This window comes from Mobula birostris, chromosome 24 (assembly GCF_030028105.1).
Source record: "Mobula birostris isolate sMobBir1 chromosome 24, sMobBir1.hap1, whole genome shotgun sequence".
Lineage (NCBI taxonomy): Eukaryota > Metazoa > Chordata > Chondrichthyes > Myliobatiformes > Myliobatidae > Mobula > Mobula birostris.
In genome coordinates, this window is record NC_092393.1 from 13,874,547 (window position 1) to 13,894,096 (window position 19,550).

Sequence of the window (19,550 nt, forward strand, 5' to 3'; positions counted from 1 at the left end):
CACGTCCCATTCCCATTCTGATATGTCTATCCACGGCCTCCTCTACTGTAAAGATGAAGCCACGCTCAGGTTGGAGGAACAACACCTTATATTCCGTCTGGGTAGTCTCCAACCTGATGGCATGAACACTGACTTCTCAAACTTCCGCTAATGCCTCACCTCCCCCTCATACCCCATCCGTTATTTACTTATATACACACACATTCTTTTTCTCTCTTTCCTTTTTCTCCCTCTGTCCCTCTCACTATACCTCTTGCCCATCCTCTGGGCTTCCCCCCTCCCCCTTTTCTTTCTCCCTTGGCCTCCTGTCCCATGATCCTTTCATATCCCTTTTGCCAATCAACTGTCCAACTCTTGGCTCCATCCCTCCCCCTCCTGTCTTCTCCTATCATTTCGGATCTCCCCCCCCTTCCCTCCCACTTTCAAATCTCTTACTAGCTTTTCTTTCAGTTAGTCCTGATGAAGGGTCTCCGCCCGAAACATCGACTGTACCTCTTTCTAGAGATGCTGCCTGGCCTGCTGCATTCACCAGCAACTTTTAAAAGTAGAGGGGTATCTATTTTTATTAATTTTAAATCCCTTCTGTACATCTTAATACTGTCACCGATTCAACTGGAAGATACTTAATTGTTATTGGCTTGTTATGTGGTCAAAAGATGGCTTTGGTGTGTGTGTGTGTATGCACCTAATGTAGATAGTCTTGAATTTTTTAGGAAGTTATTTTCAGTGTTGCCGAATTTAAATGAATATAATTTGATCATGGGTGGTGACTTTGACTGTTGTCTCAATCCTTCGCTTGACAGATCATCAACCATTCCGTGGCTTCCTAATAAGGCACCTGTATTAATTCTTTTTTACTAGAATACGGCCTGGTCGATATTTGGAGATTTCTCCATCCTAAAGATAAGGATTTTTCTTTTTTTTCCCGCACATGTACATCATAAATATTCAAGAATTGATTTTTTTTTTGTTGGATACGTGGCTGGTGCCTTTTGCTGCTGACTGTGTGTATGATGCTACTGCGTTGTCGGATCATGCACCCACGAAACTACTACTGAGGTTCCCTGATAATATATGGAATGCATCTCAGTGGAGATTTAATGCTACACTGCTGCATGATTCAGCATTCGTAAGTTTTATTAAAGAGCAAATTTCTCTATTTTTTGAATTAAATACAACTGAGGGTATGTCAAATTTGGTTATTTGGGATGCAATGAGATCTTTTCTTAGGGGACAGATAATCTCATATTCAGTAGCTTTAAGAAGGAGAACTAAAGTGGAACTTTTAGTGATTACTAACAGGATTAAAGAAATAGATAAAGTTTATTCAGTAACACCTAGTGAAGATCTATATAAGGAAAGGCTGGAACTTCAAACACAGTACAATCTGCATCTGACTTTTCCCATTGAGCAGCAAATTTTGAAATCTAAAAGACAATTTCATACATATACATGGGGATAAGCCAGGTAAATTGTTGGTCGGTCAACTTAAAGCATCTATGGCTAGAAGGCAGATTTTGAAAGTACAAAGAACTGATAGAACTGAAATGTCAGATTGTCAGGAAATTAATAAGGTATTTCTGGATTTTTACTCTAACCTTTATAAATCGATTTTCCAGACAGTATTACTTTTATGAATAGATTCTTGCAAACACTGAATATACCCAAAATTTCTATTCAACATATGAGTACATTAGATGTGCCTATTAAACGAGAGGAAATAGTAAGGGCTATATCCTCTTTTCAATCAGGTAAAGCTCCGGGACTGGATGGATTTACAGTAGAATTTTTTTTTTTTAACACTTTTACTGAAATATTTACACCTTACTTATGCCAAATTTTCACTGATTCTATATCCTCTGGGACCCATCTGAAAACTTTCTATGAGGCATCAATTTCATTAATTCCCAAAAAAGAAAAAAATTTATCTGAATGCGCCTCTTACAGACCAATTTCCTTATTAAATGTGGATTCTAGAATTCTTTCTAAGATTTTGGTTAACAGGCTCGAGAATATTTTACCTAAGGTTATTTCTAAGGATCAAACTGGATTTATTAAAATAGACCTAATCAGTTCCCCTCTACCACCACTCTGATCCATCTAGCGGAATTAGTCCTTACTCTTAATAATTTCTCCTTTGGCTCCTCCCACTCCCTCCAAACTAAAGGTGTAGCTATGGGCACCCGTATGGGTCCTAGCTATGCCTGCCTTTTTGTTGACTTTGTGGAAAAATCTATGTTCTGTACCTATTCTGGTATCTGTCCCCCACTTCTCCTTCGCTACATCGATGACTGCATTGGCGCTGCTTCCTGCACGCATGCTGAGCTCGTTGACTTCATTAACTTTGCCTCCGACTTTCACCCTGCCCTCAAGTTTACCTGGTCCATTTCCGACACCTCCCTCCCCTTTCTAGATCTTTCTGTCTCTATCTCTGGAGACAGCTTATCCACTAATGTCTACTATAAGCCTACTGACTCTCACAGCTATCTGGACTATTCCCCTTCTCACCGTCTCTTGCAAAGATGCCATCCCCTTCTCGCAATTCCTCCGTCTCTGCCGCATCTGCTCTCAGGATGAGGCTTTTCATTCCAGGACGAGGGAGATGTCCTCCTTTTTTAAAGAAAAGGGCTTCCCTTCCTCCACCATCAACTCTGCTCTCAAACGCATCTCCCCCATTTCACGCACATCTGCTGTCAGTCCATTCTCCCGCCACCACACTAGGAATAGGATTCCCCTGGTCCTCACCTACTACCCCACCAGCCTCCAGGTCCAACATATTATTCTCCGTAACTTCCACCACCTCCAACGGGATCCCACCACCAAGCACATCTTTCCCTCCCCCTCCCGCTTTCTGCAGGGATCGCTCCCTACGCGACTCCCTTGTCCATTCGCCCCCTCCCCATCCCTCCTCACTGATCTCCCTCCTGGTACTTATCCTTGTAAGCGGAACAAGTGCTACACATGCCCTTACACTTCCTCCCTTACCACCATCCAGGGCCCCAGACAGTCCTTCCAGGTGAGGCAACACTTCACCTGTGAGTCGGCTGGGGTGATATACTGCGTCCGGTGCTCCTGATGTGGTCTTCTATATATTGGCGAGACCCGACACAGACTGGGAGACTGCTTTGCTGAACACCTACGCTCTGTCCACCAGAGAAAGCAGGATCTCCCAGTGGCCACACATCTTAATTCCACATCCCATTCCCATTCTGATATGTCTATCCACGGCCTCCTCTACCGTAAAGATGAATCCATACTCAGGTTGGAGGAACAACACCTTATATTCCGTCTGGGTAGCCTCCAACCTGATGGCATGAACATTGACTTCTCTAACTTCCGTTAATGCCCCACATCCCCCTCCTACCGCATCCATTATTTATTTTTATGCACACATTCTTTCTCTCACTCTCCTTTTTCTCTCTCTGTCCCTCTGACTATACCCCTTGCCCATCCTCTGGGTCCCCCCCCCCCGTCTTTCTCCCCAGACCTCCTGTCCCATGATCCTCTCATATCCCCTTTGCCAATCACCTGTCCAGCTCTTGGCTCCATCCCTCCCCCTCCTGTCTTCTCCTATCATTTTGGATCTCCCCCTCCCCCCCCCACTTTCAAATCTCTTACTAACTCTTCCTTCAGTTAGTCCTGACAAAGGGTCTCGGCCTGAAACATCGACTGTACCTCTTCCTAGAGATGCTGCCTGGCCTGCCGCGTTCACCAGCAACACTGATGTGTGTGGTTTATTAAAATAGATATTCACATTTTAATAGTCAGAGATTATTGAACATTATTCATTCCTCTCCATCTAAAGAATCCGAATGTGCTGTTTCCCTTGATGCAGAGAAAGCCTTTGATAGGGTAGAGTGGTCCTATTTATTCGAAGTTTTAGAAAGACTTAACTTTGGTCCAGGTTTTATTTCCTGGATTAAGCTGATCTATCAAGCTCCTATGGCGGCAGTTATAACTAACAATCAAAAATCTCTTTATTTTATGCTATACAGAGGTACCCAGCAGGGTTGTCCTCTTAGTCCACTGTTATTCAATCTGGCTTTAGAACCTCTTGCTATTGCCCTTCGGGACTCCAACAATGTTCAAGGTATTAAGAGAGGAGATAAAGTGCATAAGGTTTCGTTGTATGCAGATGACTTGTTAGATTATATTTCAGATCCTAAGAAATCTATTCCATCTATGTTATCTATACTTACTGAATTTAGTAGTTTTTCTGGATATAAATTAAATTTGCACAAAAGTGAGTTATTTCCTATTAATAACTACTTGGATCAATACGATCAAATTCCTTTTGGCATTGCTAAAAATAACTTTACTTATCTTGGTATTAAAATTACCAAAAATTTAAAGAACCTGTATAAATATAACTTTCTTCTATTAATTGAATACATGCAACGAATACTTTCTAAATGGTCTCCTAAGACATTATCATTAATTGGTCAAATTAATGCTCTTAAAATGATAGTGCTACCGAAGTTCTTTTATGTATTTCAAGCAATCCTTTCCTTTGTTCCTAATCAGTTTTTTGATAGAATAGACTCTAAAATTTTATCTTATATTTGGAATAATAAAAATCCTAGATTGAGTAAACCTCTACTGCAAAAATAAAAAAAGCATGGTGGTATGGCTTTGCCAAATTTTAGAATGTATTACTGGGCAATTAATATTCAATACATTTTGTTTTGGATTCATTATTCAGACAAACATGACCGTCCCTTATGGGTGGATTTGGAGAAAAACTCGGTGAAGGGGTATTCTTTGGCCTCTTACTGGGAGCTTCTCTTCCTGTTTTGCTTTCTAAGATTGGTAGTCGAGACCTCAATCCCAATATTAAACATACATTAAGAATTTGGTTTCAGTTTCATACACTTTTTAAGTTTAATAACTTTGTTCTTTCTAGTAAAATCCATCGTAATTTTTTTTTAAACCATCAATTTCCAATCAGACTTTTTTAATTTGGAAAACCAAAGGAATAATAACTTTTTTAGATTTGTTTATGGGGGATTGTTTAATGTCTTTCACTCAGTTAGTGGACAAATATGACTTACCTAATGCACACTTTTTTTTAGATATTTACAAATTAGGAATTTTTTACGTAGTTTACTTCCAAATTTTCCCTCTGCTTATCCATCCAATATGACAGATACTCTTCTTCAGGTTAAACCATTTCAAAAAGGACTAACAGCTATAATTTATAAATGGTTATTGAATTTGCAAAAGGTATCTAACAATAAAATTAAAGGTGCACGGGAATTGGAATTTCGAGAGTCATTTTCAGATAATCAATGGGATAGTATTTTTTATTTGGTAAATACCTCATCTATTTGTGCCCGTCATTCCTTGATACAGTTCAAGGTAGCACATTGGGCACATATGTCAAAGGATAAATTAGCCCGTATTTTTCCCAATATTAATCCTATTTGCAGCAGATTGAGGTGGCTACTTTAACTCTTATGTTTTGGTCTTGTATGAAGATAGTTAGTTTTAGGAAAGATGTCTTTAAAACTTTATGCCTGGTTCGCTGCCGCTGCTACTCTGCGATCGAGAATCTCTGGAAGGAAAGCCCCAAAATCCTCGGCTTTGCCTGCTGCTGGCGACCGGGGCTGAGGTCGAAGCGTTCGGCAGAGATGGTGCTCGGTGCTCAGTGTCAGAGGGCTGGTCAGAGCTCGAAGTTTTCGGACGACTCAGAGTCAGACTGTGGTCGGGTATGGCAGGGAGAGTTTTCTTCCTTCTCCCGTCTGCGTGAGATGTGGGACTTTCGAGAGACTTTTAACTTTTTGCCGTGCTCACAGCTTGTACTTCATCAAGTTACGGTATTGTTTGCACTGTTGTAACTATATGTTATAATTATGTGGTTTTTGTCAGTTTTTCAGTCTTGGTCTGTCCTGTGTTGTTGTGATAGCACACCGGAGGAATATTGTATCACTTCTTAATGCATGCATTACTAAATGACAATAAAAGAGGACTTTGTGTCCTCATAATCTAATCTAATGTAATCTAAAAAGTTTTGAATTTGGACCTACAACCAAATTTATTTACAGCAATTTTTGGGATCACTCCACTGGAAGCAGGATATGTTCCTGTTTCTGCTCAACTTTATTGGCTAGGAGAGCCATTTTGCCAAAATGAAAGGACTCTGATCCACCTGCTGTTTTTTATTGGCTTTCCTCCATTATGTCCCGTCTAAGTTTAGAGAAAATAAGTAGTCGGACAATTGATACATCCTTTAAATTTGAAGAAATCTGGCGACCTTTTATTCACTATTTTCATATGGTTTGATTTATTGCTCTTCCAGTTAATTTCTCGAAACTTTGGATTTGATCAGCAAGTTTTTTCATTTTTCTTGCTTTTACTTTCAATATTGGCTGCCCATTCCCCTTCTTTTAGCTTTTTCTTTTTTTTTTTAAATTTTTTGTGATTGTTTATAGAGAATAGTGGGGTTTTTTATATGCAAAAATTATAAAAGTTTCTTCATCTTTTTTTCTTTATGAAATGATAAGAGGAGAATTGATTATTTTTTATTATATACTATTAGATTAATATTATGTATGATCTTGATAATGTTTATTTTACCTTTTATATGTATTGTTATGGATATAGATATCTGAGATAATCCTCCTGTTTGTATATATGTACTTTTTAAAATTAATAAAAAGATTGATAAAGAAGAAGATTCCCAAGATGTCTCTTATTTTTTGTAATATTGTTTCACTGTACACATTAAATAAATCAGGGGAGAAAACACACCCTTGTCTAACGCCTCTCTTGATTTTCGTAAACTGACTCACTTCTCCATCCATTCTCACAGCGGCAGTTTGTTCCTAGTACAGATTTCTGATTAGGCGGAGGTCTTTCGAATCTAGATTAGAGTTTTCTGTAAAAGGATTCTACAGATATGTTAAGAGCAAAACGATTGCAAGGGACAAAATTGGTCCTCTGGAAGATCAGAATGGTAATCTATTTGCAGATCCAAAAGAGATGGGGAAATCTTAAATGAATTTTTTGCATCTGTATTTACTCAGGAGACAGACTCAGCATCCATAGAAGTGAGGGAATGTGGCATCGGCTCCATGGACTTATACAGATCACAGAGGAGGTGGTGTTTGCTGTCTGCTGTCCTGAGACAAATCAGGATGGGTAAATCCCCAGGGCCTAACAAGGTGTTGCCTCGGACCCTGTGGAAGGCATGTACAGATATTGCAAACAAGAGAAAATCTGCAGATGCTGGAAATCCAAACCACACACACAAAATGCTGGAGGAACAGTTGAGTTCCTCCATCATTTTGTATGTGCTGCAGATATTGCAGGGGTTCTGGCAGAGATATTTAAATCATCCTTAGCACAGGAGAGGCACTGGAGGATTGAATGATAGCCAAAGTTATTCTGCTGTTTAAGAATGGTTCCAATCATAGGTTGGTAAGTCTGACATCAGTAGTGGGAAAATTATTGGAAGCTATTCTAAGGGACCAGATATAAAAGTATTTGGATTGACATGGACTGATTAAGGATTGTCAACATAGTTTTGTGTGTGTGGTAGGTCATGTCTAACCAATCTTATAGAGTTTTTAAGAGGAAGTTAACAGGTAAGTGGACGAAGGCAAGGTCGTGGAAGTTGTCTGCATGGACTTTAGCAAGGCATTTGACAAGGTCCTGCATGGGAGGTTGGTCAAGAGGGTTCAGTTGCTCAACATTCAAGATGAGGCAGTAAACAAACCATCTGGCCCAGGTGGTAAATTGCATCAAGAAGTTGACAAGGACAAATATAACAGTATTGTTTTTAAGGAAGTATTGAGCCATTCCATTCAGGAACAAAGGGAAAAAAACAAATTCTGATGAAAGAAATGGGGGAGATGAAGCCGACAAAAAACTGCTTATGATGCATGAAAGTCTACAAATTGCAGATGCTGAAACTCAAACACAAACCAAAAATGATGTTAAACATCAGTAGGTCAGGAAATGTCTATAAAAAGCGAAATTGACCCTTTATCAAAACTGGGAAAGAGAGAAAACAGTTTTAAGCTGCACAGAGCATGGGGAAGGATGAAATGGACGATGGAATATCTTGTTAGAATGAGGCCAAGGAAGCTGTAATTTAAATCATGTGGTTAATAGGTTAAACAAGAGCAGTTAGAGTGAACTAAATCAAAGAACCTTAAAAGCCACGAGATGTAGGCAGTTAAAAAAATACAAACAAAGGAATGTAATACCTGTGAAATCCAGAGCTGTTGAGGAATGCTAAATACAGGCTATGTTCATGGATCTGAGCTAATATTACAGATGAATGATCTACAGCAGAGCTGGCAGATTCTGATACAAACAGAGAAAGCAAGTCACTCAAGACCATTGAATTCAATATTGCATCTGGAAGGCTGCAATGTCACACAGAAGGCTAGGCACTGTATCTGAGGTTTGCATAGAACATTATTACAAAGCCAAAGGGCACAAACAAATAAGTCGGAGTGGAGGTGAATGGAGAATTAAAGTGACAAGCAAAAGGAACCACTAAATCAGCACAGAGGAACGAGTGTATGGCTTTTATAAAGCAATCATCCAATCTGTACTTGACGTCTTCAATATGGAGGGGGACCACAGTGTCAGCACCAAATGCAGTACACTTAGTTAGAAAAAAGCACAAATGAATCATTGCTTCACCTGGAAGGACTGTCTGAGTTGCCAGATGATGGGATGGAAGTAAACAAAGTGGTGTTACAATTCCTAAGGATTTGAGAAAAGCTGGTGGAAACAGAAAGGAGGATCATAGAGTTGCAAAGGGAACATCCTTAACAGAATTCCAAAGGAGAGGGGAAGGCAAAAAGTTGTTGAAACCTTGAAGGTGACAGATATGTGAAAGGTGAATTGTTGAATGTGGAGGCTGGTAGGGTGTAAAGTGAGGATTGGGGAGCTCAGTTCTTGGACAGAATGAGACAGTGTAAAGGCGCAATGGTAATATAGAAGCACAGGTGGCTAAGTGAAAGCCAGTACAAGACGATGGTGAATTGTACCTTATCAAACTGATAGAAGATTAACAGTTGTATTTTTAAGATCAGTTTTGAGGCTATTGCTTTTTGACTTGGACTTGGGACTATAAGCCAGAACTTTTAAATTTGTGGGTAAAAATATTGCATTATTCTGAACTCTCAAGAGGAGGCTGATAGAATCAGAATCAGGTTTATTATCACTGGCATGTATTGTCAAATTTGTTAACTTGGCAGCAGCAGTTCAATGCAATACATAATATAGAAGAAAAATAAAATAAAATAAAAATAAACTAGTAAATCAATTACAATATACGTATATTGAATAGATTAAAAATCTTGCAAAACACAGAATATATATTAAAAAAGTGAGGTTGTGTTCAATGCCATTTAGGAACTGGATGGCAGAGGGGTAGAAGCTGATCCTGAATCGCAGAGTGTGTGCCTTCAGGGTTCTGTACCTCCTATCTGATGGCAACAGTGAGAAAAGGGCATGCCCTGGGTGCTGGAGGTCCTTAGTAATGGACGCTACCTTTCTGGGACACAGCTCCTTGAAGATGTCCTGGGTACTTTGCAGGCTAGTACCCAAGATGGAGCCGATTAAACCTACAACACTCCGCAGCTTCTTCCAGTCCTGTGCAGTAGCATCTCCATACTAGACAGTGATGCAGCCTGTCAGAATGTTCTCCACGGTACATCTATAGATGTTTTTGAGTGTATTTGTTGACATACCAATTGCAAGATTGCAATAGAATGTAAATAGGTTGGTGATAAGCCCATATGCATGGTCATTAAGTTTAATGCTGTTAAATGAAATGTAATGTGATTTGGCAGGAAGAATGAAAAGCAATGTAGAATGAAGTACACTGTTCTGAAAGGGCTACAAGAGCAAAGAAGCCATATGTGCATAAATCATTTAAAGTGGCAGAGCAAATTTAGAAAGCAGATAATAAAGCACACACAATCAATAGAGGGACATCTAAAAACAGGCAAGTTATGCTAAACGTAGTGTTCAATTCAGATTGTCACATTATAGGCAGAATGTGAAAGTGTTAGAATGAGCTCAGAAAAGAATTATGAGAATGAGTTCTGCGGGGGGGGGGCGTGACATTTACAACAATAGATCAGACAGGCTAGGGCAGTTCTCTATAGAAAAACATGGAAACATACAAATCTACAGCACATTACAGGCCCTTCGGCCTACAATGTTGTGTTGACCATGCAAACTACTCTAGAAACTGCCTAGAATTTCCCTACCACATAGCCCTATAGTTTTCTAAGCTCCATGTATCTATCTAAGAGTCTTTTAAAAGATCCTATTATTACCACTTCTACTACCTTCACTGGCAGTGCATTCTATGCACCCACCACTCTGTGTGAAAATCTTACCTCTGACATCACCCTTGTACCTACTTCCAAGCAGCTTAAAACTATGCCCCTTTGCGTTAGCCATTTTAGCCCTGGGAAAAAGCCTCTGGCTATCCACATGATCAATGCCTCTCATCAAGATATACATCTCTATCAGGTTATCACTCATCTTCCGTTGCTCCAAGGAGAAAATGTCAAGTTCACTCAACCTATTCTCATAAGGCATGCTCTCCAATCCAGGCAACGTCCTTGTAAATCTCCTCTGAAGTCTAAGGCTAAGATTTTAAAAAATGATAGGTCTGCACAGAACAGATACTAACCAGCTGCTCTCTTCAATAGAGGACTTGAATACTAGAAGTTACATGTATAACTAAGAAAGAATTGAGGAACAAAAAAACAAATTTCTATGTAACATGGCATTGGAATCTGGAATGCATTGGCTACAAATGTGTATGGAGGCAGATTCCATTGTGACTTTCAAAAGAGTACAAAATGTTCCAAGACCACAGAGAAAGGGCAGGTGGGTGTAAATGAAGAGTGCCTTTGGTGGAGAATTGACATGGAAAAGTTTGGGTTGAATGGCCTTCCTCTCTAATGTAATGATTCCATCTACAAAGAAAAATTCTTTTAACTGTTACTCTGAATGAACTCAATTGCACTGCCTTTTATTTGATTTAAACAGCAATAAATTATTCTCTTATGTGTTTACCATTACTTCAACCATGAGTTCAGTTTGTATATAACATAGCACGGAAAAACGGAGAGCTTCATAATGAAATGCAGATGCACTGAACCTCAGGGCAAGAACAATGTCCTATAATGTGATGCTTTGTGATCAAACAAACTACGGTAAAACAGACTACGCTTGCAGTTTAACAGTCAAATTTTTAGCCAAAGTTATTCACTGCAAAACATCATTGCAAAGCAGATCTTTCAAAATTCTATTGCAATTATGTGCATTGTAATTGAGTTTTGCCTAAAAAGCAGCATACAGTTTATACATTTTTAAATATGTGCAATTAACACAATTACCTTCTGCTACAAAACTGAAATACCATAAAATCTTTCATTATACAGTACAGTAGCAGATCCATTCAGCTCATCATGATTATACTAGATCTTCCATAGGACAATCTAAATATTCTCATTCCATTGTTCTTTTCCAACACCCCCATATATTTCCTTTCCAGTACTTATTAAATGTCCCACTAAATGTCAACCATGAGTATGCTTCTGAAATCCTTTTTAAGATCATAAACTCTAGGCCGCAATTGGCCTGCATATCCTTGTAACCTTTGACTTTTTTTTTCCTCTATCACCCTAAATATCTTGCCACTGGAAACAGTTCAGTCTTATTTAATCAATCAAGTCTATTCTGCCTCATGAAGAATAACTTATTACTTCTCAGTCTCATTTATTTATTTGGCTCAGTGGGCAGGTAAGTGAAAACATGCCTTTACACACACTTGCCAAGTTTACTGTTAGTTACAAAAGGACTTGGTCCCAATTATGCTTAGTGGAAATAAGTGTTAAAACAAACTTTATTAAATATGTATTTTCTCAGCAGCAAAAACATACAATCCCTTATAGAATTGCAAATCCAGGTTTCTACATGCAGTTTTATGTAGCATGATGATTTCTCCCCTCACTCCCCACCACACAATGATGACCTGTGCTGTATAGCTTGTAATTCTACAGCTAATGACTCAATTTTAATGAATCTTAAATTGATTAACAGCAGTGCTATCATATAAGTGTTAAAAATAAGCAACTAAGTGGTTTTTCTCAAGTATTATAACTGAGCCATTAATTTGCATTAAATTCTCAGAAATGCAAAAGAAATTTACCAGGGTGAGAATTCAGTTATGTGGATAAACTTTACTTCAGTAGCAATATACTTATATGCCCTGATGAAGGTTCTTGGACCAAAACGTTAACTGTTTATTTCCCTCCAGAGATGCTGCCTGATGTGCTGAGTCCCCACACCATTTTGAAGATTAAAGATTAGTTTTATTGGTTATATGTCCATAGAAATGTCAAAACATACAGTGAAACGCACTGCTTTCGTCCAAGGCTTCTGATGGGGCAGCCCGCAAATGTCACCTCGCTTCCAGTGCCGAAAAAGCATGTTTACAACTTACTAACGTTTTTGGAATGTGGGAGGAAACCAGAACATATGGAGGAAACCCACAGGGTCATGGAAGGAACATACAAACTCCTTACAAACAGTGGCAGGAATCGAACCTTGATCGATATTTGTTGGCGCTGTAAAGTGATTGCATAATTGCTATTCTACTATGCCACCCAAGATTTTGTGTTGCTCAAGGTTTCCAGGATATGCATAATCTCCCGAATCTGGATGTAAGATTGTATTGTTTTGGAGAGAAAAAGCTGGTAAGTGTAGGGGAGCGTAATGAAAACGACTGAAGTAAGTAGAGTTGGAGTGGGGTATGGACAGAGAAAGAGCTGGGTATGTGAGACAGTGCAAAAGCAAGAGCAAAGAAAAGTGGCTATCCATCTCATCCTCATTTGGAAAACTTAATTTTTTTTCCCCCTACCCTTCCAATGCATACCTGTGCAAGCCTAATTCAACCCAGCAACGTGGTAATACCACATCAGGGATTAATTTGAATTTTTGTTGAAGGTATGAGACAGGAAAGATGTTCAATTATTTTTTTAAATGTCAATAAGAAAAAGAATTTGATAAAGATTGAACTTTCAATCTGATAGTCATTTTACATGGCTGGCAAAAATCTTGTGTTTATTTTAATAGGCATACAAAGATTACTTGTATATTTTCAAATGGCTTTGTGGTACAACTTACATCTCTCCGTTGGATCTGTCTCGTTTCACTTCTTCCTGATCGTGATTCGCTGTGAGTAGTTGCATCGGTCTCCATTCGATCAGTATCCAGCTCTAGAGCTTCAAATTTCTCTATCACAGTGGAGCGCCTACACAATCAGATTAAAATAAAGTTTTAAAGTCCCTGCAATACCACTCGCTTTAATCTGACCATGATACCATCAATTCCACCCACAGAACATAAAACATGTCTATCTTGAAAATTTTCCTAATTCTAATTAAAAAACTGACAAATTATCTCTGTCAACACACATAAAAATTGCTGGTGAAGGCAGCAGGCCAGGCAGCATCTCTAGGAAGAGGTACAGTCGACGTTTCGGGCCGAGACCCTTCTTTCCTCATGTTTGCGAGATTATCTCTGTTCCCTCTTCAAAGATACTGTACGACTTGCTGAAAAATTTCTTAATTTTCTGTTTGTAACTAGCATGAAATAGTGATCAAGAAGCAGAGAAAATCAACTGGAAGAGCTCACTAAATATTGAAATAAAATTCTACTGAAAATTGTATATTCGATAAAATTGGCATATGCAGCCATTACAAAATATTTAAACTGACAAACAATGCTTATTCAGAACTACAGCAAACATTATTCACTGTCAGGGACTGAGGATGGCCAAGAATACAGGCATTTGTTCCCACTAATCTCCCACCAGGCACTTATTCCTGCAAGCAGCCTAAGTGTTACACCTGCCTATTCACCTCCTCCCTCACCTCCATTCAGGTCCAGATAAGGCAACACATCACCTGAAAACCTGCTGGGGTCGTCTACTGTGTCCGGTGCTCCCAATGCGGCCTGCTCTACATTGGTGAGGCCTGTCGTAAATTGCGCGACCACATCATTGGGCGCCTCCGCCACAAATAGTTCTTCCTGGTGGCCAAACATTTTAGTTGATTCCCATTCTCTTTCCAACATGTAAATCCATGGCCTCCACTTATGCCAAGATGAGGCCACCCTCAGGATGGAGGAGTAGTACCTTATATTCTGGGTACAGTCCAACCTGATGGCATGAATATTGATTTCTCCTTCCAGTGAACAAATTTCTTCCCCCCATTTCATCTATTCCTCACTCTGACCTTTCACTTCTCACCTACCTATTACTTCCCCCAGGTCCCCTCCTCCTCCACTTTATCTTATCACCCACTCTCCTGTCCTATCAGATTCTTTATTCTCCAGTCCTTAACCTTTCCCACCCACCTGGCTTCACCTATCACCTTCCAGTTAGCCTCTTTCCCTCACTTTTTTATTTGGGCATCTTCCCCCTTTCCTTCTCAGTCCTGAAGAAAGGCCTCAGCCTGAAACGTCAACTGTTCACTCTTTTCCATAGATGCTGCCTGACCTGCTGAGTTTCTCCAGCATTTTGTGGATGTTGCAGAGGTATATGTAGATAAATATGGCGAGCACAGGAAAGAGGTTCTGGAGGGTAGGAGTGGTGTCTGAGCAAGAGAGGAGGCGGCAAGTTCTGGGAGTGTTAAAGCAAGAGGAGGAGAACGGTAGACAGTTGAATTTTTGAAACATACAATAGGTGGGAAAATGTGTGTGGTGATTGGGTGTTATTGTGATAAGAAAATTACTTCCATTTCTGTAATTGAGCAGAAATGGATGACTACTTGACATTTGCATACTGAGATGAAGTTTCATCTTGCTTAATTCCATATTTAATCAATCATGCACTAAATTTCCCTAACAGCTTCTCCGAAATCCTAGGAAAATTGTGACCTCAGGGCAAGCCAACATCCCTTTTATTTGACACAAGTCCAATAAATAGCATAGGTCCCATTTTTATGTCTGTTTCAACTGAAAAACCAGCATTTACATGTAATCACATTAAAGCATGAGGCTATTAAAATAACATGGAAACCACTTCTCAATCCTCTTAAGGAAACCAAAATTTTCAATGTTTTAAGCTGCTACTACTGCTGTTCTCATCTGTAAAAAAAGTAAACAAAACCTTAAGAATAAAAAGAATCCGAAATCTATCATTGGCAATTCTACAAATTTGTCAATTTAAACTAAAACTCCCAAAACCTGAAATGCATTAACTTAGTAAAGGCTGTACTTACTATGGATCACAAATACGAGAAAGTCTGCAGATGCTGGAAATCCAAAGCAGCATAAGCTACCGGAGGAACTCAGCAGGCAAGGCAGAATCATCGGAAAAGAGTAAACAATTGACGTTTTGGGCCATGACCCTTATTCAGGACTGAAACTCTGAAAGCTTACTATAGATGTCAAGACCTGGGCCTTGGTACCTCCATGTGCAATTGGACACTTGATTTCTTCTCTAGCAGACTCCAGTTAGTACAAATTGGCAACAACATCTCCTCTACACTAACAATCAGCACAAGTGCTTCACAGGGCTATGTGCTTAGTCCCTTGCTCTATTCACTTCATACTTATAATTGTGTGGCTAAATACAGCTCCAATACCATATTTGTTTGCTGACAACAGCACTGTTGATGGCCGAATCACAGGTGGTGATGAACTGGCATATAGGAGGAAGATTGAAAATCTGATCGAGTAGTGCCACAAAAGCAACCCCTCACTCAACATCAGCAAAACCAAACAGCTGAATCAACTACAAGGGAAAGAAGTAGTAGGTCCATGAGCCAGTCCTCATTAGGGGAATAGTGGAGAGGGTTAGTAGCTTTAAATTCTCTGGCATCAACATATCAGAGGTTCTTTCCTGGGACCAGCACATTAGTATCAGCCTAAAAAAGGCACAACAGTGCGTCTACTTTATTAGAAGTCAGCATGTCACCAAAAACTTCTGACTAACTTCAACAGATGCACAGTGGAGAAGATCCTGACTGGTTGCATTTCGGCTTGGTATGGAAACATCAATGCTCAAGAATGGAAAAGGCTACAGGAAGTGGTGGATACAGCCCATTCCATCATAGATAAAGTTCTCCACCCATTGTGTACATTTATATGGAGTTTTGCTTCAAGAAAGCAACATCTATCATTAAAAAACCCCACCATCCAGGCCATGCTCCTTTCTCACTACCACTACTGGGCAGCAGGAGGAGAAAGCTTAGGTCCCCTACCACCAAGTTTAGTACTATTACTATTACAGGTGGCCCCCATTTTTCGAATGTTCGCTTTATGACACTTCACTGTTTCGAAAGATCTACATTAGTTACCTGTTTTCGCTAACAGAAGAGTGTTTCACCGTTACGAAAAAGGCAGCGCGTGCCCTGAGCAGCCAAGCTCCTCCCCCGGAACTGCACTCCAGCCACCATTGCTTAAACACATGCCTGTGAGCATCTGTGCTTCACAGTATCTCCATTTGTTTTGTGCATCCGTTAGCAACATGAGTTCTAAGGTATCGGAAAAGCCTAAAAGAGCTTGTAAGGGTGTTACACTTTGCGTAAAACGAGACATAATTAAGTGTTTCAATCGTGGTGAACGAAGTAAGAACATTGTCCGCACGTTGAACTTGCCTGCGCCCACTATTCCCACTATTTACACGCAGAGAGAAAGAATCTTGAAAGCTTCCAATGTTACTGTTGGTTCTGCTCGTAGCAAAGTGGTCTCTTTTAGTCGGCATCCAATAATGGATAAAATGGAAAGTCTATTGCTTGAGTGGATTGATGGGTGTACAGAGCGTGGTGTTCCGTTAAATTATCTTATACTTAAGGAGAAATCAGTCAGTCTTTTTAATAAACTGAAACAGAAAGCACTGGACGACGGTGATGGAAGTGTTGTGAAAGTGGAATTTAAAGGTAGTCATGGGTGGTTTGATCGGATTCTGAGGCAAGGGCAGCTTCATACTTTAACGTTTACTAGAGAGAGTGCTTCGGCTGATACTGCCGAAAAGTTCCCAGCAGAACTGAAGAAAATAATTACAGAAGGTGGTTATTCATATAAGCAAGTGACTGAACTGCAATTTATTGGAAAAAATTGCCGAGCAAGACATTTATTTCAATAGAAGAAAAGCAGGCTAAAGGACACAAGGCATCGAAGGACAGATTTACCCTAATGCCTATTATTAATGCCACTGGTGATGCTGTCCTTAAGCCTCTACTAGTGTACCATTCAGAAAATCCGAGAGCACTTAAAGACACTGATAAGAATACACTTCCCATTGTGTTCTGTTCACATCCAAGCGGTTGGAATACCCAAGTGATTTTTTCTGAGTACATGAGTGAACACGGTAGTCCATCTGTTGAACAATACTGTAGAGAAAATAACCTCGATAATACGTGTCCTGTGATTGCATCTTCCCGACTCCAGTAAGTGAAACTACACTATACATACATTATTTCTACTTTATATAGGCTGTGCATTTTTGTGTTATTTGGTATGATTTGGCAGCTTCATAGCTTAAAGGTTACTGGAGAGAGTGCTTCCACTGGGAGTGCTTCCGCCGACAGCGCTTGCGTGAGACAGTGCTAGACAGTGCAGCAATGATTGCAGAAAAGGATTTCTACTTTATATAGGCTGTGCATTTATCATATCATTCCTGCTTTTACTATATGTTACTGTCATTTTAGGTTTTAAGTGTTATTTGGCATGATTTTGTAGGTTATTTTTTGGGTCTGGGAATGCTCACAAATTTTTTCCTTTTAATAAATGGTAATTGCTTATTCACTTTACAACATTCTGGCTTACAACTGTTTCATAGGAATGCTCTACCTTCGGATAGCGGGGGAAACCTGTACTCTACAGGCTCGAACCAACATGGATAAGTAAGTTTACATTGAACTTTTGAATTTCAGTGCAATTGCCTTTCAAAACAAATATCAGTGAAATCAGATAACAAAAAGGAAAATAAACCGTGATAACAATGTTATCTACAAGAAATCCAGTACAACATTTGATAGGTCTCTCATTGCAGACTACATCAGAAAAGTTAAATGGGATCCGAAATGAATTAGAGACTGGATCCAAAATTGGCTTGTTTACAGAAAAGAGAAGGTAGTGACAGAGGACTGCTTTTATGACTGGAGGTCTATCACTAGTGGTGTCCCACAAGAATCACTGTTGGGACCTTGCCGTTTATAATATATATTCATAATTTGGATGAAAATGTGGGTGGTCTGATTATAGATCACACAAAAATTGGTGGGTGTGGATAGCAAGGTTGTCAGAGGATGCAGCAAGTTACGAATCAGTTGGAAATATGGGCAAAGAAATTAAAAACGCAATTTAATCTGGCCATGTGTTAAGCATTAGAATGTCAAATTCAGTAGGTAAGTATACAATAAATGACAGAAACCTTCAGTCCTGGTCAAAAGCTGCAAAAGACAGTCGGAGTCTTCAACAAAATTGCCATCTATAATTTATTGAAATAATTATAGTATATCCAAATTTGCTAATAATATGCGGCTTACCATGAAAGTAAATTATGAGGACTATGTAAGGGGAATATCGAGGGAAACAGATTAGTTAGGCGATTTCATATGTAGTTTATTAGTTCTGACTTCGATTACAGTTTTGGAAAGTTTTCTGACAGCAAAGGTTGAACAATCTGGTGTGTGATTGCTAGATTTATCATTACACTTTTTTTCAACAAATGTGTAGCATTTGCAACTTTTTTTAAAATATAGCCTCTCAGGCACAACCACCTATCTACTTCTGTTTAGAAATATGCAGCTCATACCTCTGGAATTTCTACCTCTTCTTCCCTTAGTGAACTGAGATACATCCCACTTGGCCTGGGTGACTCACCCATTTTAATCACAGCTAGTTTTTAATAAATCCTTCTCAATGTTTAGTCCAACATGTTCTTCCTTCATAAAATATCCACTTAGAAACCTCGTCATGCATTTTTCATCCAGGACTAGAGCTTTTTTGATCAGTATCAACTCTAGCATCCATACGATAATTTTCTTTTGCAGCTTTCTTCTTGCCATTTGCTTACCATTTCCATGACTGTATAAGATTTTTGGATGCCCTTTTATGTTTGCATCTAGTTTTTATTCCCTCATTTTCACTTGCCTCTTGCATGCTCTTCCTTCCCACTTCACTTTAATCTCCCTTTCTGCCTTCGGTCATCCAAGAAACACCGGTTTTATATACTCTTTCTAGATGAAAATGTATCCGAATTGTAAACTAACGAATTTCTTCTTTAGGGGCTCTTCATTATTTAATTACAGCCTTGCCCATTTTTTTTTCTTGAAATCAATGTACTTTGGTTGGATATATTCTCATCCCACTGAAATCAGCCCTTCTCTAGTTAACTATTTTTACTTTGTAGTTGTTCATATCATTTCCCTTAGCTGTCCTTAATTGAATGATCTAATGGTTACTATTGTCTATATGCTTTTCTACTGATGTAGATTATGAGAACACTCAGTCCTCTTTTATTGTCATTTAGAAGTGCAAACATGCATTAAGAA

The 19,550-nt window shown here is 39.2% G+C and overlaps 1 protein-coding gene across 4 annotated transcripts in view; it reads right to left on the reverse strand.

Annotated features, from left to right (window-relative positions):
• The window catches only part of LOC140187342 (uncharacterized), a 452,977-nt gene that overhangs the window by 166,682 nt on the left and 266,745 nt on the right, over window positions 1–19,550 (reverse strand). For all 4 annotated transcript variants that reach the window (XM_072242544.1, XM_072242543.1, XM_072242546.1 and 1 more), the window contains exon 8: window positions 13,171–13,297. In XM_072242544.1, coding sequence (XP_072098645.1) covers window positions 13,171–13,297 — 127 coding nt within the window. The remainder of the gene's footprint in view (window positions 1–13,170; window positions 13,298–19,550) is intronic.